The following is a 20,232-nucleotide window of genomic DNA, read 5'->3' on the forward strand; positions in this document are numbered from 1 at the left end:
CTCAAGACTCTGCATCTCCTGTGTGGTAGAATAATATGTTGGTATTAAAAATACCACCCTGGCCTCTAGATGCATTTTTAACAACGAAAGAATATGAAGGTTCAGTAACAACATTTACTTTTAAGTAGTACAGATTTCCCTGGGTACTGTAGAAACTAGGCTACACTGTATATTTTCGTAAACTGCAGCTCAGGAAGGAAAGCACATACATTGCAGTGAACCATTTGTCAAAGGAAATCCAGATGATTTAAGCAGATGCAAAAATTCAAGCTCTTTCTGATATTCAGAGATAAAAGCAAGTATGAAAACAGGATAAAAATATTTAACATGGACTAAACACACACTAGGAATTCCTAGGTACAAAAGAATTAAAGCAGGAAGCAATACTGTCTTTCCAGGAAAAAAAAAGATTTTTTTTTATAAAAATGACAATTAACTAAAGCATGAGAACTAGGGCCAGAAGATGTTAATTCTGCCGTATTGCCAACTCCAAAAGGTTAAAAAATCATGAGATTGGCTTAAAAACAATACATTGAGGGTTCTTTATATTTGTCTCCTGGGTTTGTTTGGTGGGGGGTCGTGGTTTTTTGAGCCTTTGGGGTGCACCCAAGTAGCACTTTAAAGCTTTTCTCTGCAGCCATGAAGTCTATTTTTTTTAAATGGGCGCTGAGATTCTTGTGCAATCACATGACTCCAGTCTCCAAGAAAAACACCAAATAACACAAGACTTATGATAAAATCATGAGAATTGTAACCACAAAACCTTCAAGCCACACTGAATAGAGCAAAAATACACTGAGCATAGCAGAGAAAAAGTGGTTAAGCAACCCTTTGCACTTACCTGTTCTTCATGCTGCTCTAATTTAGGCTGACTTGCAACAGCCTCAGGGCCAAAGGAGCAGCCCAGTATCCGGGGGGCAAAGGAGCAGCCCAACAATCCCCCCTTTTCTCCAGTGACGCCCCCTTTTCCCTGTTCTGCTAGTGGCAGCCAGGTCTGTGCCAGCACAGACCTACCCTTTCATGTGCATGCTCTTTCACTAGGCTGGTTTTATGAACAGATTACACTGGGGATGCTATGTAAACCAGCTCACCCACATCAGATCTGACCAGGGATCAAAATCTGAACCCAGGTCAAGACCTCAGGGGTGGACAATATTCAGAGTCTGGATGTCTGGATCCAGATCACAATTTTGCAGCTTGAGCTCCTCCCTATACTAAACTAAACATTGTTTCCATCCCTAGACTCCTCTACTTGACCATTATTATTAACAAAAAAGGGAATTTCTTTTCCAAAAAAGATATGTTCGAATTAGGCATTCTTATTAGGCTACTGTCTAAAATATTTTAATTGGTTATTCCTGACTTTTTCATTAGCTCCTTGATTTGAATTGAGAATTGCTATATCTGCACACAGTAACTAGAGCTTGAAAATGCTGTAAGATGATGGAGAGCTGACGGCAAGAACAGATGGACCAGGTAAAACACCCACCCAAAGGAAGGTTCTCATGCCATCTATGTTAACAGCTGCTTTTAGATATTCTGAAGGGTGTCGAAGCACTAAGATAAAACAAGCACTCAGTATACAGGGTATGTGACATGCACTCAAATGGATTGATTTGTCTAGTAAATCTAATAAATGGGTCTTATTAATTCTGAGCCAAGAGAGAAAATATTCCTCAGTCCCTATTCATAAGCTCATTCTCATTCAAGAATGCCTCCTCTCCAAAAAATCAAAGAGGCCTCCATTTCTTTCTGCAGAGAACTCTATAATGCATAGGTATCCGTTTCCCTTAGCGGGTCTGTTTTCAAACAGTGGCACAGACAGCAGTTAAAGGAAATCTTTCAACTGTTGTAGTTTCTTTTCGTCACTACCCTATTTTCTTTAATGTTGCTCATTCTCCCTTCTCTTGCACAGCCTTCAACCATCAATACCCCTGACTTCTCTGCATCCCTGAGTCAATCTTCTTTGCCCTTTATTCCCTCTTCTTCCATTCATTGTTTTGTCATCTACACTCAGTACCACCCGTAATTCCTTTGTCTCCTTCTGTCACTGCACAGTCTCCCCCACCAACCATCAGCCACGGTTCACACTCCCATCCATTTCCTTGTCTCCTGCTCAAACAATAGTTAACAGGCCTGGATGAAATCTAGGGACCTTGTGCGCGTGTGCCACAGCAAATTCATGTTCTCCATCTTCAGTACTGCCTCGTAACAAAACACCAGGACTTCTCCACTGTTCTTGAATCCCATACGCACAACCCATGTCATATATCTGCTACTTTTGATACCTTCCTTGAGCTCTCTCTTCCTCTCCTTTCTCTCTCTACCCAAGACTTTACTGACTTCAAAGAGAAGATTTATGTACTCCCTTCACGTACACTTTTGCCCCTCCCCTCTCTCTATTTTCTCCTCCTTTAGTCTGTATTTAGTCTTTAGTTGAGGTCACACACATGCTCCTAATTTCCAATCCCTCCTGAAATCCCTTTGTCTCTATCCCTTCACTGTTACTGGCCTCTCTTGCCGTACTCTTACCTACTACCTCTTTTGTCTCTTTTCTCTCAGTTTTAAGACATACCCCATATAACATAACCTCCAAAAACACCCCTTTCCCTCCACCTGTCTTTCCTACTACCAGCCCATCTCCCTTCTCCTTTTCAGTGAGCAATTTACAATTGCTGCACTGATTTCCTTGCCTCTAGCTCAAGTAGGGTGACCAGATGTCCCGATAAAATTGGGACTGTCCCGATATTTAACCCTTTGTCCCACGTCCTGATCGATGTATGATCGGGACCCCATTTGTCCCGATATTCAGGTAAGGAGGTGAGTGGGAGGCAGGTGCTGACTACATAGGTGCTCCAGGGCTGGAGTACCCATGGGGAAAAATTAGCGGGTGCACCGCACCCACCAGTAGCCAACCTCCCCACTCCTTGCCTCCTTCTCCACCCCCCAGCACGCTACGTCCCCGCTCCTCCCCCTTCCTCCCAGCACTTCCGCGCCCCCGCCACCTAACAGCTGTTTGGAGGCACTTGGGACTTTCCGGGAGGGAGGAGGAGGAGAGGGGATTCAGGCGCTCAGGGGAGGAAGATGGAAAGAGGCAGGGGAGGGGCAGGGACTTGTGGGAAGGGGGTGGAATGGGGCAGGGCAAGGGCAGAGCAAGGGCAGGAAGAGGCGGGGGCCGGGCAAGCACCCACCAGGCAGAGGGAAAGTCGGCGCCATAGTAGGTGAGTGGCAGGCAGGGGGGTGAAGAGGTGAGCGGTTGGCAGGGGTGTGAAAAGACGAGCAGCGAGTCAGCAGCGGATGGGGAGGGTGAAGAGGCAAGCAGTGGGTGGGGGACTGAGGAGGGATGCAGCAAGCCAGCGGTGGGCCAGGGGATGAGGAAGGGCTCGGTGGCTGGGGCTGGGGGGGGCCCAAGTGGGGAGGGGAAGGGACCTGGACCTGGGGCAGAGTGGGGGTGGAGCTTGGAAGGAGCAGGGGTGGACTGTGGGTGGGGCTGACAGCACCCCAATGTGTCCTGATATTTTATGGTCACCTAAGCTCAGGGGTTCTCAAGACAAATTATTTGGTGGTCTCAGAGTGCGGCCACCAACTCTTGCTGGTGGCCACTCTCACACCTTTTCATAGAATCATAGAATATCAGGGTTGGAAGGGACCCCAGAAGGTCATCTAGTCCAACCCCCTGCTCGAAGCAGGACCAATTCCCAGTTAAATCATCCCAGCCAGGGCTTTGTCAAGCCTGACCTTAAAAACCTCTAAGGAAGGAGATTTTACCACCTCCCTAGGTAACGCATTCCAGTGTTTCACCACCCTCTTAGTGAAAAAGTTTTTCCTAATATCCAATCTAAACCTCCCCCATTGCAACTTGAGACCTAAAGCTAAAATACTTAATTAGCTTTAGGAAAAACAAATAAATATGCACATACACATGACCAAATCATTGTAACTTATTTATTTCTAGCTAGTAAGTCTGCTGTGAAAAGTGATATTAAACATACAAGTGCCACTTTTCACAACAGACTTAGCCCCAGCAAATCTGGGGACAAATTAAGCCCTAGATGAGGGATCGGGAGAGGCAGCGGGGGCCAGGGGCGATGGGGGTGAGTGGGTAGCCAGGGGAGGCAGTGGGAGGGCAGAGCCTGAAGCCCCACCACCCAAGGGCTGAAGCCCAAAGCCTGATCCCCATTGCCACTGGGAAGGTGGGAAACTCACTGGCTGCCTGCTCCTCCAGTGTTGTACCCTGGGTGTCTCCAGAGGTGGGGCAGGGCCCAACCCCTTCTGGAGGCCCCTGCAAACAACACCAAGGCTGTGCCCCCAGGAGCACCAGGAGCACCAGGGAGGGAGAGGGGCTGCTGACCCGGGAGGCTGTGGCCACAAGAAAAACCCCTGATGGCTGCATGCGGCCACAGTGGTCGCATTTGAGAAATCCTACTCTAGCTCATGTCTAGAGCCACTCCAGTCAGATTTCTGTTTCACTGAAAATGCCATCTCCAAAGTCTCACAAAATGTCCTCCTGTCTTAGCAATAGGTGCTCAGTTCCATCCTCCTCGACCTTCAGTACGGTTCATCAATCCCTCCTTCTTGGCAACTTCTTTTCCCTTGCCTTTTGTGACCCTGTCCTCTCATGGTTCATCTACTTTCTCTCTGACCTCACCTTAGGCATATTCTTTAATGGCTCTCCTTCTATATGGGAATCCCACATGGCTCTATCATTGGCCCCTTCACTTACACTTTACTTCTGGATAATACTGTCTGCTACCATGGTTTCTACTACTTGCCCATGGTACCAAGTTTAAACTACACATCCTCCTGACGCATACTAGTACCCTTCAGCCCACATCTTACAGCCCCCTTTGCCCTCATGGCTCTTACACTGAACATGACTCAGTCATACTTTAGGATTGGGTCTTTTATTTCTAAATTTGCCATGCTTTAGAACATCTACAACCCATTTTGATTTGTGATCACTCTGCTGTCTGCTTCTGGTTAAAGGACTGATAAAAGTGTAGTTCTAGACAGTCTTTCCTGGATGAGAATGACTGGAGTTAAGAAAGAATATAATAAAAAATCATACTGAAGCAATTTGAAAGCGGAACAGATCTGAAAATGTAATAAGATTCCTTAGGAGAATCATTTCAGATAAATATGATTTCTGCTTCAACGATAGGTAGTATTTAATGGCACGAGAAGTTGTGAACTCCTTGAAGAATTGTAGGCCTGTTTGGTTCATGGAATATATATTCTTGTTCTCTTAACTAATGGGTTATTTTGAAGAAAAAACATAATCTGGGTAAATATCATATGGTCAACAGACTCATCCCAGCAGAAAAGAGTACCATGTGAGATAGCTATCACCACGTATAAGATTACGTACCTGTTATATGTATGTGATATTCTTCCTTGAAGATCTTTTGGAAGTAAGGTAGTTTGAACTGCAGATGTGCATATGGCAAGCCAGGAAGATTTACATCAACATCACCCATGAAATGTGGAAATTCCCAATCCTGTTAAAGAAAGAACAGAAAAAAAAACTTCTTACAATATATTACCCCCCCTATACAATGGTATAAATTAATAGTAGAAAAAGGATTCTGACAAGTAATATGGCAAAACACAAAAATATGGCAAGTTCTTGGAATGTATTGGGGACAACATTTTGTTTCAGGGGGACAGCCATTTTAGAGTTGGTTCTGACTAACTGGGAGAAATTGGTTGAGAATTTGAAGGCAAGTTGGGTAAAAGTGATCATGAAATTACAGATTTCATGATTCTAAGGAAAGGAGGGAGTGAAATTAGCTGAATAAGGAAAATGGACTTCAAAAAAGCAGACTTTAACAAACTCAGAGAACTGGGAGGTAAGGTCCCATAGGAAGAAAATCTAAGGGAAAAAGGAGTTCAGGAGAGCTGGCAATTTCTCCAAGAGACAATATTAAAGGTACAACAGCAAACAATTCTGATGCAAAGGAAAGATCAGAAGAATAGTAAGAGGCCAATATGGCTCCATCAGGAATTCTTTAATGATATGAAAATTAAAAAGGTGTCATGCAAAAAAATGGAAACATGGACAAATTGCTAAGGAGGAGTACCAAAGCACAAGCACAAGCACCATAGCACAAGCACGTAGGGACAAAATCAGAAAAGCTAAGGCACAAAATGCACTACACCTAACAAAGGACATAAAAAGCAATTAAGAAGTAGTTCTATAAATACATTTGGAGCAAGGGAAAGATAAGGAAAGTGTAGGCTCTCTACTTATCGGGGAAGGAGAGCTAATAATGGATGACAGAAACAAGGCTAATGCCTATTTTTGCTTCAGTCTTCTCTAAAAAGGTAAATTGTGACCTGATATTCAACACAATTAATATTAATAACAAGGAAGAAGATGCAGAAAAGCAAAATAGTGAAAGAACAGGTCACATAGTATTTAGGTAAATTAGATGTATTCAAATTAACAGGACCTTATGAAATTCATCCTATGGTACTTAAGGAACTAGCTGAAGCAATCTCAGAACCATCAGCAATTATCTCTGAGGACTCCTGAAGGATGAGTGAGGTCCCAGAGGTATGGAGGGGGCAAACATAGTACCTATCTTTAAAAAGAGGAACAAAGAGGTCCCGGGAAATGACAGAACAGTCAGCCTAGCTTAGATACCTTGAAGGATACTGGAACGAATTATTAAACAATCAGTTTGCAAGCACCTAGAGGACAAAATGGTTATGAGTAATAGCCAACATGGATTTGCCAAGAACAAATCATGCCAAATCAAACTAATTTCCTTCTTTGACAGGGTTATTGACATAGTGGATGGGAGGAACCTGTAGATGTAATATTTCTTAATTTTAGTAAGGCTTTTGACACAGTCCCACATGACAGTCTCATAAACAAACTATGGAAATGTGGTCTAGATGAAATGACTATAACGTGGGTGCAAAATGAGTTGACAGACTGTACTAAAGGAATAGTTATCAATGGTTTGCTATCAGACTGCGGGGACATATCTAGGGGGGTTTACTTGGATAATGATGTGGAGAATATGCTTATAACATTTGTGGACAACACCAAGCTGTGAGGGGTTACTAGCACTTTGGAGGAGGAGGATTAGAATTCAAAATGATCTTGACAAATTGATGGATTGGTCTGAAATCAACAAGATGAAATTCACTACAGACAAGTGCAAAGTAGTAAACTTAGAAAGGAAAACTACAAACTGGGGAATAAGTGGCTAGGCAATAGTACAGACAGCAGTAGTACTTCTGATGATGATCTGGGGGTTATAATCGTTAAAAAAAATGAATGAGAGTCAACAATGTGATGCAGTTGCAAAAAAGGCCAATATTCTGTGTCCAGTTCTGAGCGCCACGCTTTAAGAAAGATGTGGACAAATTGGAGAAAGTCCAGAGAACAACACAAATGATGAAAGGCTTCGAAAATCTTACCCACGAGGAAAAGTTAAAAAAATTGGGCACATTTAGTCTTGAGAAAAGAAGACTATGGGGGGACCGGATAACCATCTTCAAATACGTTAGGAAAATAGAGATCGATTGTTGTCCATGCCCTCTGAAGGGAGGACAAGAGGTAACTGGCTTAACTGCAGCAAGGGAGGTTTATGTTAGATATTAGGAAAAACTTTCTAAGTATAAGGATATTTAAGCACTGAAATAGGTTTCCAAGGGAGGTTGCGGAATCCACATCACTGGAGGTTTTTAAGAACAGCTTAGATAAACGGGATGGTCTAGGTATACTTGGTCCTGTCTCAGCAGAGAGGACAGGACTAGATGTCTGCTCAAAGTCCCTTCCAGCCCTACGTTTCTATGATTCTGTGCTTTTCTTTTATAGCCACCTGCTAGTGAATATTTGTATCTTAACCTTGAGTGAGCAACCCGAATTGGAATATTGTTTACATTAGAATATGTGATTTGATTATGACTTTAAATGCATATAATTATGCACTTCGATATTCACTTCAAAACGGTAATAATGAACCTATAGTATCTACTAATAGTACAAAATTAATCTAAGTGTATGTCTGCCTATTCCTGCTATTTTAAAAAAGGAAATTAGGTTATGATACACTTAATTATAAAACCTTAATCAGAAACTGTGTCTTTTCACCTGCAGTAATAGTCTTAGCTCCTGTGATTAACTTGGCAATCAATTTATACATAACAAATCTGGCAAGAAGGGGCCTGATCCTGAAAGTGCTATGCATGCAGAATTCCAACAGAAGGCAATTGCTCCCAATTTTTGTGTTAATTCTCACAGACATAGTACTGTGGAACACACTATAATAATGTCTATCCCATTTTTTTGAAGTGAATCCTTGACCTAAAGTGAGCCCCAGTATCATGATAAAATTAAAAAAAAAATTCACAAGTTTTTAACATGCATATTGACCCACTAACCTTAAATTTAAAAAGTCACTCACATTATTCAAATTAGCAATAACATGTGCAAGGCAAAAGAAGCCTTAAATGACCTTAGCAATAATAGGGATCTTAAAATACTAATTTCCCACACTAGGATAGAACTTGCATTTAAAGCCTTGTTTGTATTACAAGGAAATTAGTTTTAGTTGTGTTAATCATGTATTGCTGCTTAGACAGTTTATTAAAGCACTAATAATAATCAATCATATATAAATCATATATAAATGTCCTCACCACTGTTTCATGTATTAATTTGGCAAAGATGTTGCCTTGATAATACAAGCGACAGGTGTTGGACCTGTTGGTCAATATAGGCTGGGCTAATTATATATCAATCACATTATTAATATATATCATTGACATCACATATATTAATATGCATGAAGCACATAATATCAATATAACATTATATTGTATACATTTCCAGCAGTTACATGTCCTAAATTGGCCTGTCTTTTTATAATCCTGTTTACTTATGCTAAGTATCTCGTAGCACTTTACAAAACTGAAGTCAGCTTTGGCATTAGAAACTTGTTAAAGGCAAAATACATTAATGTTCTGCTCTGTACAAGCTGGGGAGGTACCTTCACAGACCAGTACATGGAATGTTAGTACCCAAAACAAAAATAAGGAAAGGTCCAGAACAACAAGTTAAGGAACTGGGACGAACTGGTGTGTTGGGATTTTAGTAATGTATAAAGGGTTTTGTAGCTTGTAAAACCATCCAGTAAATACTAACAGCTGAAATGTATAAATTTGGGAGCACATCTTCTCTGTGAGATTAATTTAAATACGCTGCGTGAGAAGCTTCCTGGAAACTAAGCCTTTCTTCCTATACTATATTATCTTTGACTTTTAGCAATAAACCTGATTGATATTGGTTATTTTGTCTCTTGAATATATTTCATAACAAACCAAAGTGTGCTCAAGCAATTGACTGTTCAATTTATCAACAGTCCTCAACACAATCTGTCCCAAATGAGTTCAAATACTGCCTCCTATTTACTTGTTTGCAGTGTTGTTATAGTCATGTTGGTCCAGGATATGAAAGAGACAAGATGGGTGAGGTAATATCTTTTACTGGACCAACTTCTGTTGGTGGAAGGCACAAGCTTTCAAGCTACACAGAGCTCTTCTTCAGGTCTGGGGAAGGAAGCAGAGTGTCTGAGATAAATATAAATTTGGACAGACTGTCAAGAGAAGGGGTAACACATGTTTGAGGCAGCCATTTGAAATGAAGTGGGTGATTGGGGGTTAGATTCTCATGCCTAAAGGTTTTGAAGTGGGCAATTAATAGATGGCAGGCAGTGTGTTGTGTGACAAATTGTTGTAATGAGCCAGTCTCCCTGCTAAGTCCATGGTTTTTGGTGGCTAGTAGAATGAAGAATTTAAGCATCTAGGCTCAGCTTTGGAAGGTGTTGTGCAGGTTTCCCTTGAGGATAAGTATTGAAAGATCAGATATGGAGTGATCACTTTGTGAAAAGTGTTTACCCACAGGTGATATGGTGTTTTTGACTTTTATCATTTTTCTGTGTGAGTTCGCGTGCCCGGTAATTGTCTCATTTCACCTACATAGTTGTTATTGTGGCATTTGATGCGCCAGATGAGGTACAGCACACGTTGTGATAAGCATGTATAGGCCCCATGAATCTTGAAAGGCATATTGTGTCTAGCAGTGGAGATGTGTCTGCAGGTTTTGCATCTGTTGTTCTAGCGGGGTCTGGTTCCACTTTCAGTTTAGGGAGTCCTGGTCTATGATGAGCTTGCTTCTGATGATGAGCTTGGCAAGGTAGGTTGTTTGAAGGCCAGAAGAGGAGGTTCAGGAAAGATTTCTTTCAGGTTTTGATCCCCATCAAATATGGGTTGTAATTGTTTGATGGGCCTATTTACTTATTTCATATGGCAGACAAAATGGTGTATGCAATGTGGAGGTTCTTATTAATTATTTGTATATTATGGTAGTGGCTCAAGGTCCCAATCCAACTGGTGCCCTACTCTGTGAGGCACTGAATTTGGAGGAATTTTCCTACTTAGTTACATTTCCCCATCTCTGGCAATTTGAACTAGGGTATAATGGCATGTCCCTTTAAGGCTAGAACCTGAAAACTCTAGGACTGCTGGTAGACTCAGTATAATTGCTGCCTGAGTGGTTACATTGTGAGATGCAGACTGCTGAAGCTCCGCTGATAAAACAGGATTGGATCTGTTCCCATGTATGCACCTGGACTTATGTCACACAAGATGGTACAACTGGTATCTGAACTACTAAAAATAAAATAAAAGAATCTGAAATCTAATAGCGTACAGGATGTTTGCTTCACATGGACATTCCCCCTGTGTATTCATCCAACTTGAATAATCATTTCAATTTTCTCCAGTCTTCTAAGACAGGAAATTTAGTAACCAGATGAGGCAATGAAAAAGAAAAACATTAGCAACAGCAAATCGTCTTTGAAAGAGAAACCAACTTTACTTCACTTATTTAATCATTAAGAATTAGTGTGGGGTACCGTGTAAAATCATAGGGTTAGAAGGGACCACAAGGGCCATCTAGTCTAACCTCCAAGATGCAGAATTTGTTGTGTCTAAACCATCCAAGACAGATGGCTATCCAGCCTCCTTTTGAAAACCTCCAGTGAAGAAGCTTCCACAACCTCCCGTGGCAGTCTGTTCCATTGTCCTACTGTTCTCACAGTTAGGAAGTTTTTCCTGAGATTTAATCTAAACCTGCTATTCTGTAGTTGGAACCCATTGCCTCTTGTCCTGCTCTCCGTGGTAAAAGTGAACAACTTTTCTCCATCTTCTTTATGGCAGCCTTTCAAGTATCTGAAGACTGCTATCATATCCCCCCTTAATTTCCTCTTTTCCAAATTAAATATACCCAGTTCCTTCAGCCTTTCCTCGTATGGCTTGCATTCATTCTATCCCTTTGATCATCTTTGTTGCTCGTCTCTGGATCCTTTCCAGTTTCTCTACATGCTTTCTATACACTGGTGGCCAAAATTGGACACAGTACTTCAGCTGAGGCCAACCAACACCTAGTAGAGCAGTACTATCACCTCCTGGGACTTGCATGCTATGCCTCTGTTAATGCAACCTAAAACTGCATTTGCTTTTTTTAATTGTTGACTCATGTTGAGGTTGTGATCCACCACAACTCCCAGATCCCTCTCAGCAGTGCTGCTACCAAGCCAGGTTTTCCCCCATTCTGTATTTGTGCACTTGGTTTTTCTTCCCTAAGCGTAGCACCTAACATTTGTCTTTAGGTTGAATTTCATTTTGTTGTCTATAGCCCGGTTCTCTACCTTATCAAGATCCCTCCGAATTTTAGCTCTATCCTCCAAAGTATTGGCAACCTCCCCTACCCCCAGCTTTGTGTCATCTGCAAACTTGAGCAGTATGTGCTCAATACCTACATCCAGGTCATTAATAGAGATGTTAAACAACACTAGACCCAAAACAGATCCCTGTGGAACCCCACTTGAGACCTCCCTCCAATCTGGCACCATTCCATTAATAGTTGTTCTTTGTTTGTGGTTGTTTAACCAATTATGTAGTTCTGTTGAGCCCACATTTCTACAACTTACTTATCCGAATGTCATGTGGGACTGTGTCAAAAGCCTTGCTGAAGTCCAAGTATATTATGTCCACTCCATTCCCCTTATCCACCAAATCAGTTACCCTCTCAAAGAAGAAAATCAAGCTGGATTGGCATGATTTGTTCTTGGTAAATCCATGCTGGCTACTAGCAATTACCCCTTCACCCACCAAATATTTGCAAATTGAATTTTTATATATTTCTCTAGTAGCTTACCAGGTAGCGAAGTCAGGCTGATTGGTCTATAGTTCTCCTTTTCCCCCGGGCATTGCGTTAGCCCTTCTCCAGTCTTCCAGGACCTCTCCTGTCATCCATGAGTTTGTAAATATTATTGCCAGTGGCTCCAAGATTTCTTCAGCTAATTCCTTCAGTACTCTCAAGGGAATAGCATCCCCTGCCCCACTGATTTGAATTTATTCAAATTGGTCAGAAGATCTCTGATATGTTCCTTACTTATCCCGATCTGCATCCCTTCCCCTTTATTGTCGATGGTAACTTCACTAGTAGTCCTGTCATGTTATTTTTTTGTGAGAAGACTGAAGCAAAGTAGGCATTGAGCAGCTCTGCCTTTCTATCATCTTCTGTTACCAGCTCACGTTCTCCATTGAACAGTGGATCCACACTGTCCTTGATCTTTCTTTTTTGTCTGACATATTTGAAGAACCCCTTCCTGTTGCTCTAATGTTTCTTGCTAGCTGTAACTAGCATGCTTTGCCTGGGCTTTCCTGATTTTGTCCCTGCAGGCTCACGCTTTTCCCATGTATACTTCCTTGGTGTCATGTCCCTCCTTCCATTTCCTGTATGTATTCCTTTTGGTTTTTAGATAGGTAAAAAGCTCCTTGTGCAGCCACAGTGGCCTGCTGTGGCTCTTCTTATCTTTCCTCTGCATCGGAATAGCTTGATGTTGAACATTTAGTATTATATCTTTTAAGAACTGGAGGCCCTCATCAACTCCTTTTCTTTCTAATTGGTCTTTCCTTGGACCTTGCCTACTATTTCTCTTAGTTGGTTGAAACCCACCTTTCTGAAGTCCAGTGTCCTTCTTTTTCTGTTCTCATGTCCTCCTTTCCATAGGATCTTGAATTCTATCAGATCATGAACACTTCCTGCCAAGTTCCTGACCAGCTTCATGTTTTCAACTAATTCATCGCTGTTGGTCAACACCAGATCCAAAATGTGTGAGCCCCTAGTTGCTTCTTCAACTTTCTGACTCAGAAAGCTGTCCCCTACACATACTAAGAATTTGCAGACATATTATGTTTTGCTGCAATAGTCTTCTAACGGATTCCCGCAGCTCCCATTGGCTGGGAATGGCGAACCACAGCCACTGGGAACTGCAGGGGGCTGTGCCTGCAGACGGTCAATGTAAACAAGATGTCTCACGGCCTGCCACCAGATTACCCTGATGGGCTGTGTGCCAAAGGTTGCCGACCCCTGAAGTAGACTAATATGATTGGGATTGTCTCTTGATAAACAGATGCTGGGAAGTGGCTAGAATTAGCAGAGTTGTGATGCAGGATTTTTTAAAAAGGGCTCTTCTGGAAATAGTAACTTTGCCTTAATAAAAAGCTTTTTAAAAATCCAATATTTTTAGCATGAATAATCATTGGGTTACTTTGTAATTATGGAAAGTACCAGAACACTGTTCCAGCTTGCCAAACAAGTGCCAGAGCAGCATTCTGGCATGACTTGAGCACTGCTGCTGTACCATGTTCAAAGCCACTCTGCACTTGGGATACAAAGCAAGGAGGCCCTAATGCAGAGAAACATCTGGGCCTTTGGATTTTAATAATACCTAGCTCTTACGTTGCATTTTTCATCCACACATCACAAAGGCTTTGCAAAGGAGGTCAGTACCATTAGCATCATTTTACAGATGAGGAAACAGGTACAGGGAGGGAAAGCAACTTGCCTAAGGTCACCCAGTGGGCCAGCAGCAGAGCTGGGAATAGAATCCAGATCTTCTGAGTCATGGCCCTGTGATCTATCCACTAGCCCATTTTAAGCACATCTAATTAGCTGAGGCAAGTGTTGTGATATTGACTTAAATGGGTTCAGCTGGATATAACTGCGGACATTCTGATCCAACACATGGCTCTCAGTGCTTACTGTGATGCTAGATACCATATTGTGCACAAGTGTAAAACAAAATATAACTGTTTTATTTGTGTGCATGTGTTCTCAGCTCACAGTATATCTTGCCTAGTTTACCTCTCTAGGCCAATATTTCACATGACAAAGAAATATGTTGCATACGATTGTATCCACATGAGGAAACACACATGGAACCTTCAAGACCTCACACATACTAAAACGGAGAAACCATGTGATCTCATTTCTATAACCCTTGTCCTTCCTCACCCCATTTCTCCTACTGCTTTTAACTCTCACTCACTGAGACAAATCTAAATTTACATTGTCAAGCATTCTGGTGAGGGATCACATCTTCTGAAGTTGTTTTGTAAAGTGCCTGACACATTTTCTGCACTGTATAAATAACAATAGAGAAAAAATAGAACACCAGCTCTGTGATGACAGGAAGTAAAGTTACGTCTACATTGCACTTTAAAACACTCCCCTGACTGACAAAAGTTTTGCCGATGAAAAGTGCTGGTGTGGACAGCACTTTGTCGGGGGTGGGGGAAATGCTCTCCCGCCACCAAAGCTGACACCCCTTGTTTATTTTGTTGGCAGGAGAGTTCTCTCCTGCCAACAAAGAGTGGCTACACTGCGTGCCTTACAGCAACAAGGCTTTAGCAGCACAGCTGTGCTGTTGGAAGCTCCGGCAGTGTAGACATAGCCTAAGATTTACTTTTTACTGAAAATGTTCTTTACTTGTGTAGGTGTGATGTCTTTGACATTGCCACTCTGGTGTGTGGCCATGCCAGCACATACCAGCTCAGTGAGACATGAGTTAGCTTCTGCTGTCTCATGTCTGGTAAGGTTAACCAAGTGAAGACAACCAGAGGAGAGGGTAACCTATAACATGGATGGACAGTACTGTGTTGTTACTGATCATGAAACATATATTTAATGGGAGTCATAAATCTGATATCATCACTCTAAATTTTTGCTTTACCCTATAAACATGAACTGTGGTTGAGCAAACCAGTATAACCGCCATTCCAATTTCCAGTGAGATATCCATAATCAACAGTGAATCTGACCACTGGGATGAAATTGAGGAGTTGGTCCCTGGTTTTGATGTATACATCACTCCACTAACTTTAAACCTGAAAATCTTGTTAATTGGAAAAATGCTCATTTTACACAAATTAGTAACAGCATGAAAAAGGCAGAGAGGATCTCACTTAGTTACTTCAAGATAGGGATCTTGAGGTCCTGTTGTCACACACTTGGGTAAAAATTACTTTCAAGGCTTTAACTGTAGTTCATTATACTTTTGATTGTGTTCAATCTATTTTGCTGCTTAAGATGTATGGGTGAGGAGGAAAAGATTGAAACTGAAGCTTTGTATGCCAATACTTTTATAACTTATGTTGATCCTTATGTAGTGTTGTGTAGATAAGTAAATAGTAGTATGTTTATAGGCTTTGCATGAATTAAATAAGTGATACTATAAATAAGTGATACCATAAATACATTTATGGTATTAGGGTGGGGACTGTGGGCCAGTAGGCCAGCCTTGTAAGGCCTTCTGGCTGGTCTGTGAGCCAAAGTTGAGCCAAGGGACCAGAATGCTTGTGGGAATGTTAAAAAGTGGAAATTTATCAGCTTGCAGTTCTATTAAGAGGAAAGATATAATAACCTTTTGCCAAGTGTCCTTCTGTTTAACTGAGCAAACAATGTACTAACCTCAAAGAGACAGGAACATATGTAAAATAACTTGTTAACAGACAAACAAACATATGTGTGGTCAGGCAGCTAGAAATTAATGAAATATTACGAAAGTTCCAAGTTCTGGAAAAGCAAAATAAATTCAGGTCAGAAAAAGGGAACTATAGTACTAGGACCTGAAACTGCAGACATCCAAAAAACTAGGGGTATAATGGTAAAAAGGCTGTCAGCGGGTCATTAGACCCAAGACAAGACTGGGATCACTGCAGGATCAGGCACTGTCTAATTAATAAATAAATAAATAATCTTAATAAAACCAATCCTTCTGACTTATTCAATGTCTCTTTAATTATTTAATAAATTGAAACCAGTCAAACATTATTAATTTGATTAGAGAGAGAATTATTTGTACTGATTTATTATTGATTATTGGAACCCTGGTTATCAATCCTTTGTCTCCGAAAAAAAGCACTGAGAACAGAAAACATTATGTTAAACCTGAGACCTTTATTATTACTGGTATATACTATCAGTTTATATTGAAAGAGGGAGCTGAGTTGAGAGATCTCAAAGGAAAAAATACCATGGTTACAAAAGTTATATCGATACCCTCAGGCTGTAACTGTTTTCCATACACATCCCACATTTTATTAAATATGTCTGAACTCTCCAATGACCTCTATGAGTCTGATCCTATAATGCTTACTTAAGTAACACTCTCAGTGAAGCACACTAAGACTTTCACCTAACATTGTCATTTTTTTCTTCAAAAGCATGCACAGATCCCACTCATTTTTTCTCTTATATGGTTACCGATTCCAGGTATTTGATCCTAGGCATTATATACATTTGGTCTACCAAAGGAACACTTTTTAGAAGTAAGTTTGGCACCTATTTATACCCACCTTTGATAAATAATGATATCCCCATTTGGCAATCCTTGGACTGTTGCGAGCTGGTGTCAATTATGGCTGCACCCATGCAATACCAACCTTCTCTAGTGCCAGGAGAGACATATACACTTGGATTATGAAAATTTGCAGTTCTAAAATGTCCTGCTATAAGAGTTCTCAGGATTTTCTAATCCCGCATTCATACAAGATGGCCTAGCACTAATTTAGAAACTCCCAACCAGCTTGGAGCCAAGGGGTTAAAGTAAAGTAATAGGCTGATGCTACAAATAGGAATTTAGTGATTCCTCCTGAAACTGATTTCCCCCAGAACAGCCACAATATATTAATGCAGACTGTCCACACTAGAAAACTAGTTCTAAATATCAACTACCCGATCATTGAGAAAAAAGAGACAGAGTGATAGTGTGAGAGAGAGAGAGAGGCTACCTTGGTATCCTTTTGTCTGCGAGAGACGATGGGAACTGAAGCCTATGATGTACATGGTTTGCAATGTCTCATGTGACTGAATAATTCAATCTGAGATTTGCATGATCTTTGGCAGTTATTTGCAAATCTATGTATCTTGGTTGGGAGTTGCTTGCTTCCTATGGGCTCTTTTCTCCTCAAGCTGTAGGAGCCAGCTTCTGTCATCGGTTTTGATACCCTGATGGAGACAATGGCTCCACTTGTTACAATCACTTGCCAACATTTCCCATTGGTCAGGATCAATTCTAAATTTATTCATATCTCACTTGCATGTGTCTTTATAGTGAAGCTTGGGACATTCTGTTGTTCTTGTTCCCTCTGATAGCTCCCTGTATAGCATGTCCTCGGGCACACATCTGTCTTCCAACCTACTCAGTTGTCCCACCAAGTGCAGTCATCTTTGCTTGAGCAGGGCTGTCACACTTGGTAAATTTGCTCTTTGAAGAACCTCTTCATTGGTGATTTTATCTTGCCATTTGGTGATGAGTATGTGGCATAAATATTTCTCCTGAGGAGCATAAGTTGTCCAGGTTTCCCAACCATACATGAGAGTGCTGAGGACGCAAGCTTGGTACACTAGCATTTAGGTCTTGATGGTAAACTTTGAGTTGTTCCATGCTCTTTTAGTTAGTCTGCTAAAGGTGGTGGCAGCCTTTCCAATGTGAACATTTAGTTCTTCATCCAGTGAGAAGTTGGTGGTCACTGTAGAACCTAAATAGCTGAATTTTTGGACTACTTCTAGATGGTTTGCATTTAAGGTAATTGAAGGATCTTGTTGAACCCTCTAGTTTAATACAACCATTTTCTTGATGCTGATGGTGAGAGCAAATGCCTGACAGGCACTTGAAAGGTGGTCCATGAGTTCTTGTAATAGATATTCATTGTGGGCTATGAAGGCAGCTTTATCAGCGAACAGAAGTTCCCTGATTAGCACTTCTTTTACTTTGGTCTTTGACTTAAGTTGGGATAGGTTGAAGAGTTTCCCATCTGATCTTGTGTGGAGATAAACTCCATCTTTCATGTCCTAAATGCACAGTTCAAGAGTACCAAGAAGAAGATGCCAAAGAGTGTAGGGGAAAAAACACATTGTTCCTTCACTCCGCTTTTCATCTCAAAGCTGTTCGAAGTGGACCTGTAAAACTGGACAGCTGCTCTCATGTTGTTGTGGAATGAATGCATAAGATTTAACAGGGTTAGCGGACATCCTATCTTTTCTAGTATTGCAAATAGACCTGCTGCTCTGCTGATTGTGTCGAATGCTTTGGTTAGGTCCACAAAGACAATGTGCAATGGTCAGTTTTGCTCTCTGCACTTTTCTTGGAGTTGACGCAGAGAAAATATCATGTCTGCACTGTGATTCAGGGTAGACACGATTCACCAGCTGTTGTAGGTGCACTAAGATGACTTTTGTGAAAGCTTTTCCTGCTACACTTAGTAGCGAGATACCCCTGTAGTTGTTGCAGTCGCCCTTTTCACCTTTACTTTTATACAAAGTGGTGATGTTTGCATCACACACATGATACCTCACCCCCTTTCCAGCATTTAAGTAGCAGCTGATGAAGATATGGTAACAGGCTGTCTTTCTCGTCTTTTCCAGGAGCCTTGCCACTTGATAGCAAATCAATGGCCTTGCTTAGCTCTTCTACAGCGGGCTCCACATTTAGCTCTGGCATGACCTGTAGAGTTGGTATTTGGTCCAGTGATTTGCTGGTGATGTTTCTTTCTTGTGCGTATAGCTCTGAACAATGTTCAACCTAACGAGACATTTATCTGTAATGATTTCACCGCTGTGCGATTTGAGAGGGGAAACTTTGTTGATAGTGGGACCTAGAGCTTTCTTCAGGCCGTCATACATGACTTTGAGGTTTCCTGTGTCTGAGGCTGTCTGCATCTCTTCACAGAGCTTGATCCAGTAATGATTTGCACAATGTCTGCTCCCTCGCTGTACCTCGGATTTTGCATGTCGAAATCTCACTTTGGTGCTCTCTGTTGGCTTCTTGTGTTCCTGATAGGCTGTGTTCTTAATGTTGAGGAGAGGTAATAGTTCTGCTTCATTTTCTTCAAACCAGTCATTTTTTGATGGTCTCTTTCCCCCAAATGTAGCTAAAGCTGTTTCATGGATTGTTGTTCTTAAGTCTTCCCAAAATTCCTCTGCCTTCTCTGGTAATAACTTCCCATTAGAGAGAGGCCTAGACTTTTTAAAGAATAGGAGCCTAAAGTTAGGCTCTTAAACCCATTGAGTTCAATGGGAGCTGCTGGGGACACAGTACTGCAGAAAATCAAAACCCTTATTTAGGTGCCTAAACACAGATTTGGGAGTTAAATTTGGGATCCTAAATTTGATAATCTTGGCCAGGCAGTGCATGTGTGTGTGTGTCTCTGTGGGGGCCAGAGTCCAAAGCAGGCAGTAACACATTACATGAGCACATGAAGCTCAGGGTACATCTACACTTTAAGCTGGAGGGGTAATTTCCATCTTGTACTCATGCTAGCTCTGACTGAGCTAATGCACTAAAAATAGAAGTGGAGTCACAGCTGCATGGGCCATGGGAGTGGCTAGTTGCCCTGGATAGGTATCTATTGGAGATACTAGGTATGTTCTTGGGCCGCTGTCCCATTGCTTGTGCTACTACAGCTAGACTTCTATTTTTAGTGCACTAGTTCTATCAGAGGGGTATGTCTGCTTGAACTGGATGTTACACCTCCACCTCAAAGTGTAGACATACCTTTTGATAATAATTGTTCAGCTCTCCACTGAATTACAGGCCAATGGGAAGAGAAGAGGAGTGGGAGCCTATCAACTTTGTTGGCTAAAACCAGTCTCAGGAGGCGAGACTCTAAACCCAAATAATCTGAAGGGGACATGCTCCCCTCCATATTCTAACTAACAAACTAGGGACTGGGACCGATACTGCAACCACGTGGTATCTTTGGGGAATATTGCATTAATGTATCATTGCGGGCTAGGGATTATACTCTGCTTCATGGGGGAAGATTACTGCATCCCTTCCAAGAATGAAAAACAGTCCCTGTAAA

The 20,232-nt window shown here is 41.6% G+C and overlaps 1 protein-coding gene across 1 annotated transcript in view; it reads right to left on the reverse strand.

Annotated features, from left to right (window-relative positions):
- Window positions 1-20,232, reverse strand: part of TMEM117 (transmembrane protein 117) — a 310,171-nt gene that overhangs the window by 12,268 nt on the left and 277,671 nt on the right. Inside the window, exon 7 of the mRNA XM_074942172.1 lies at window positions 5,369-5,498. Coding sequence (XP_074798273.1) covers window positions 5,369-5,498 — 130 coding nt within the window. The remainder of the gene's footprint in view (window positions 1-5,368; window positions 5,499-20,232) is intronic.

This window comes from Natator depressus, chromosome 1, assembly GCF_965152275.1.
Source record: "Natator depressus isolate rNatDep1 chromosome 1, rNatDep2.hap1, whole genome shotgun sequence".
NCBI lineage: Eukaryota > Metazoa > Chordata > Testudines > Cheloniidae > Natator > Natator depressus.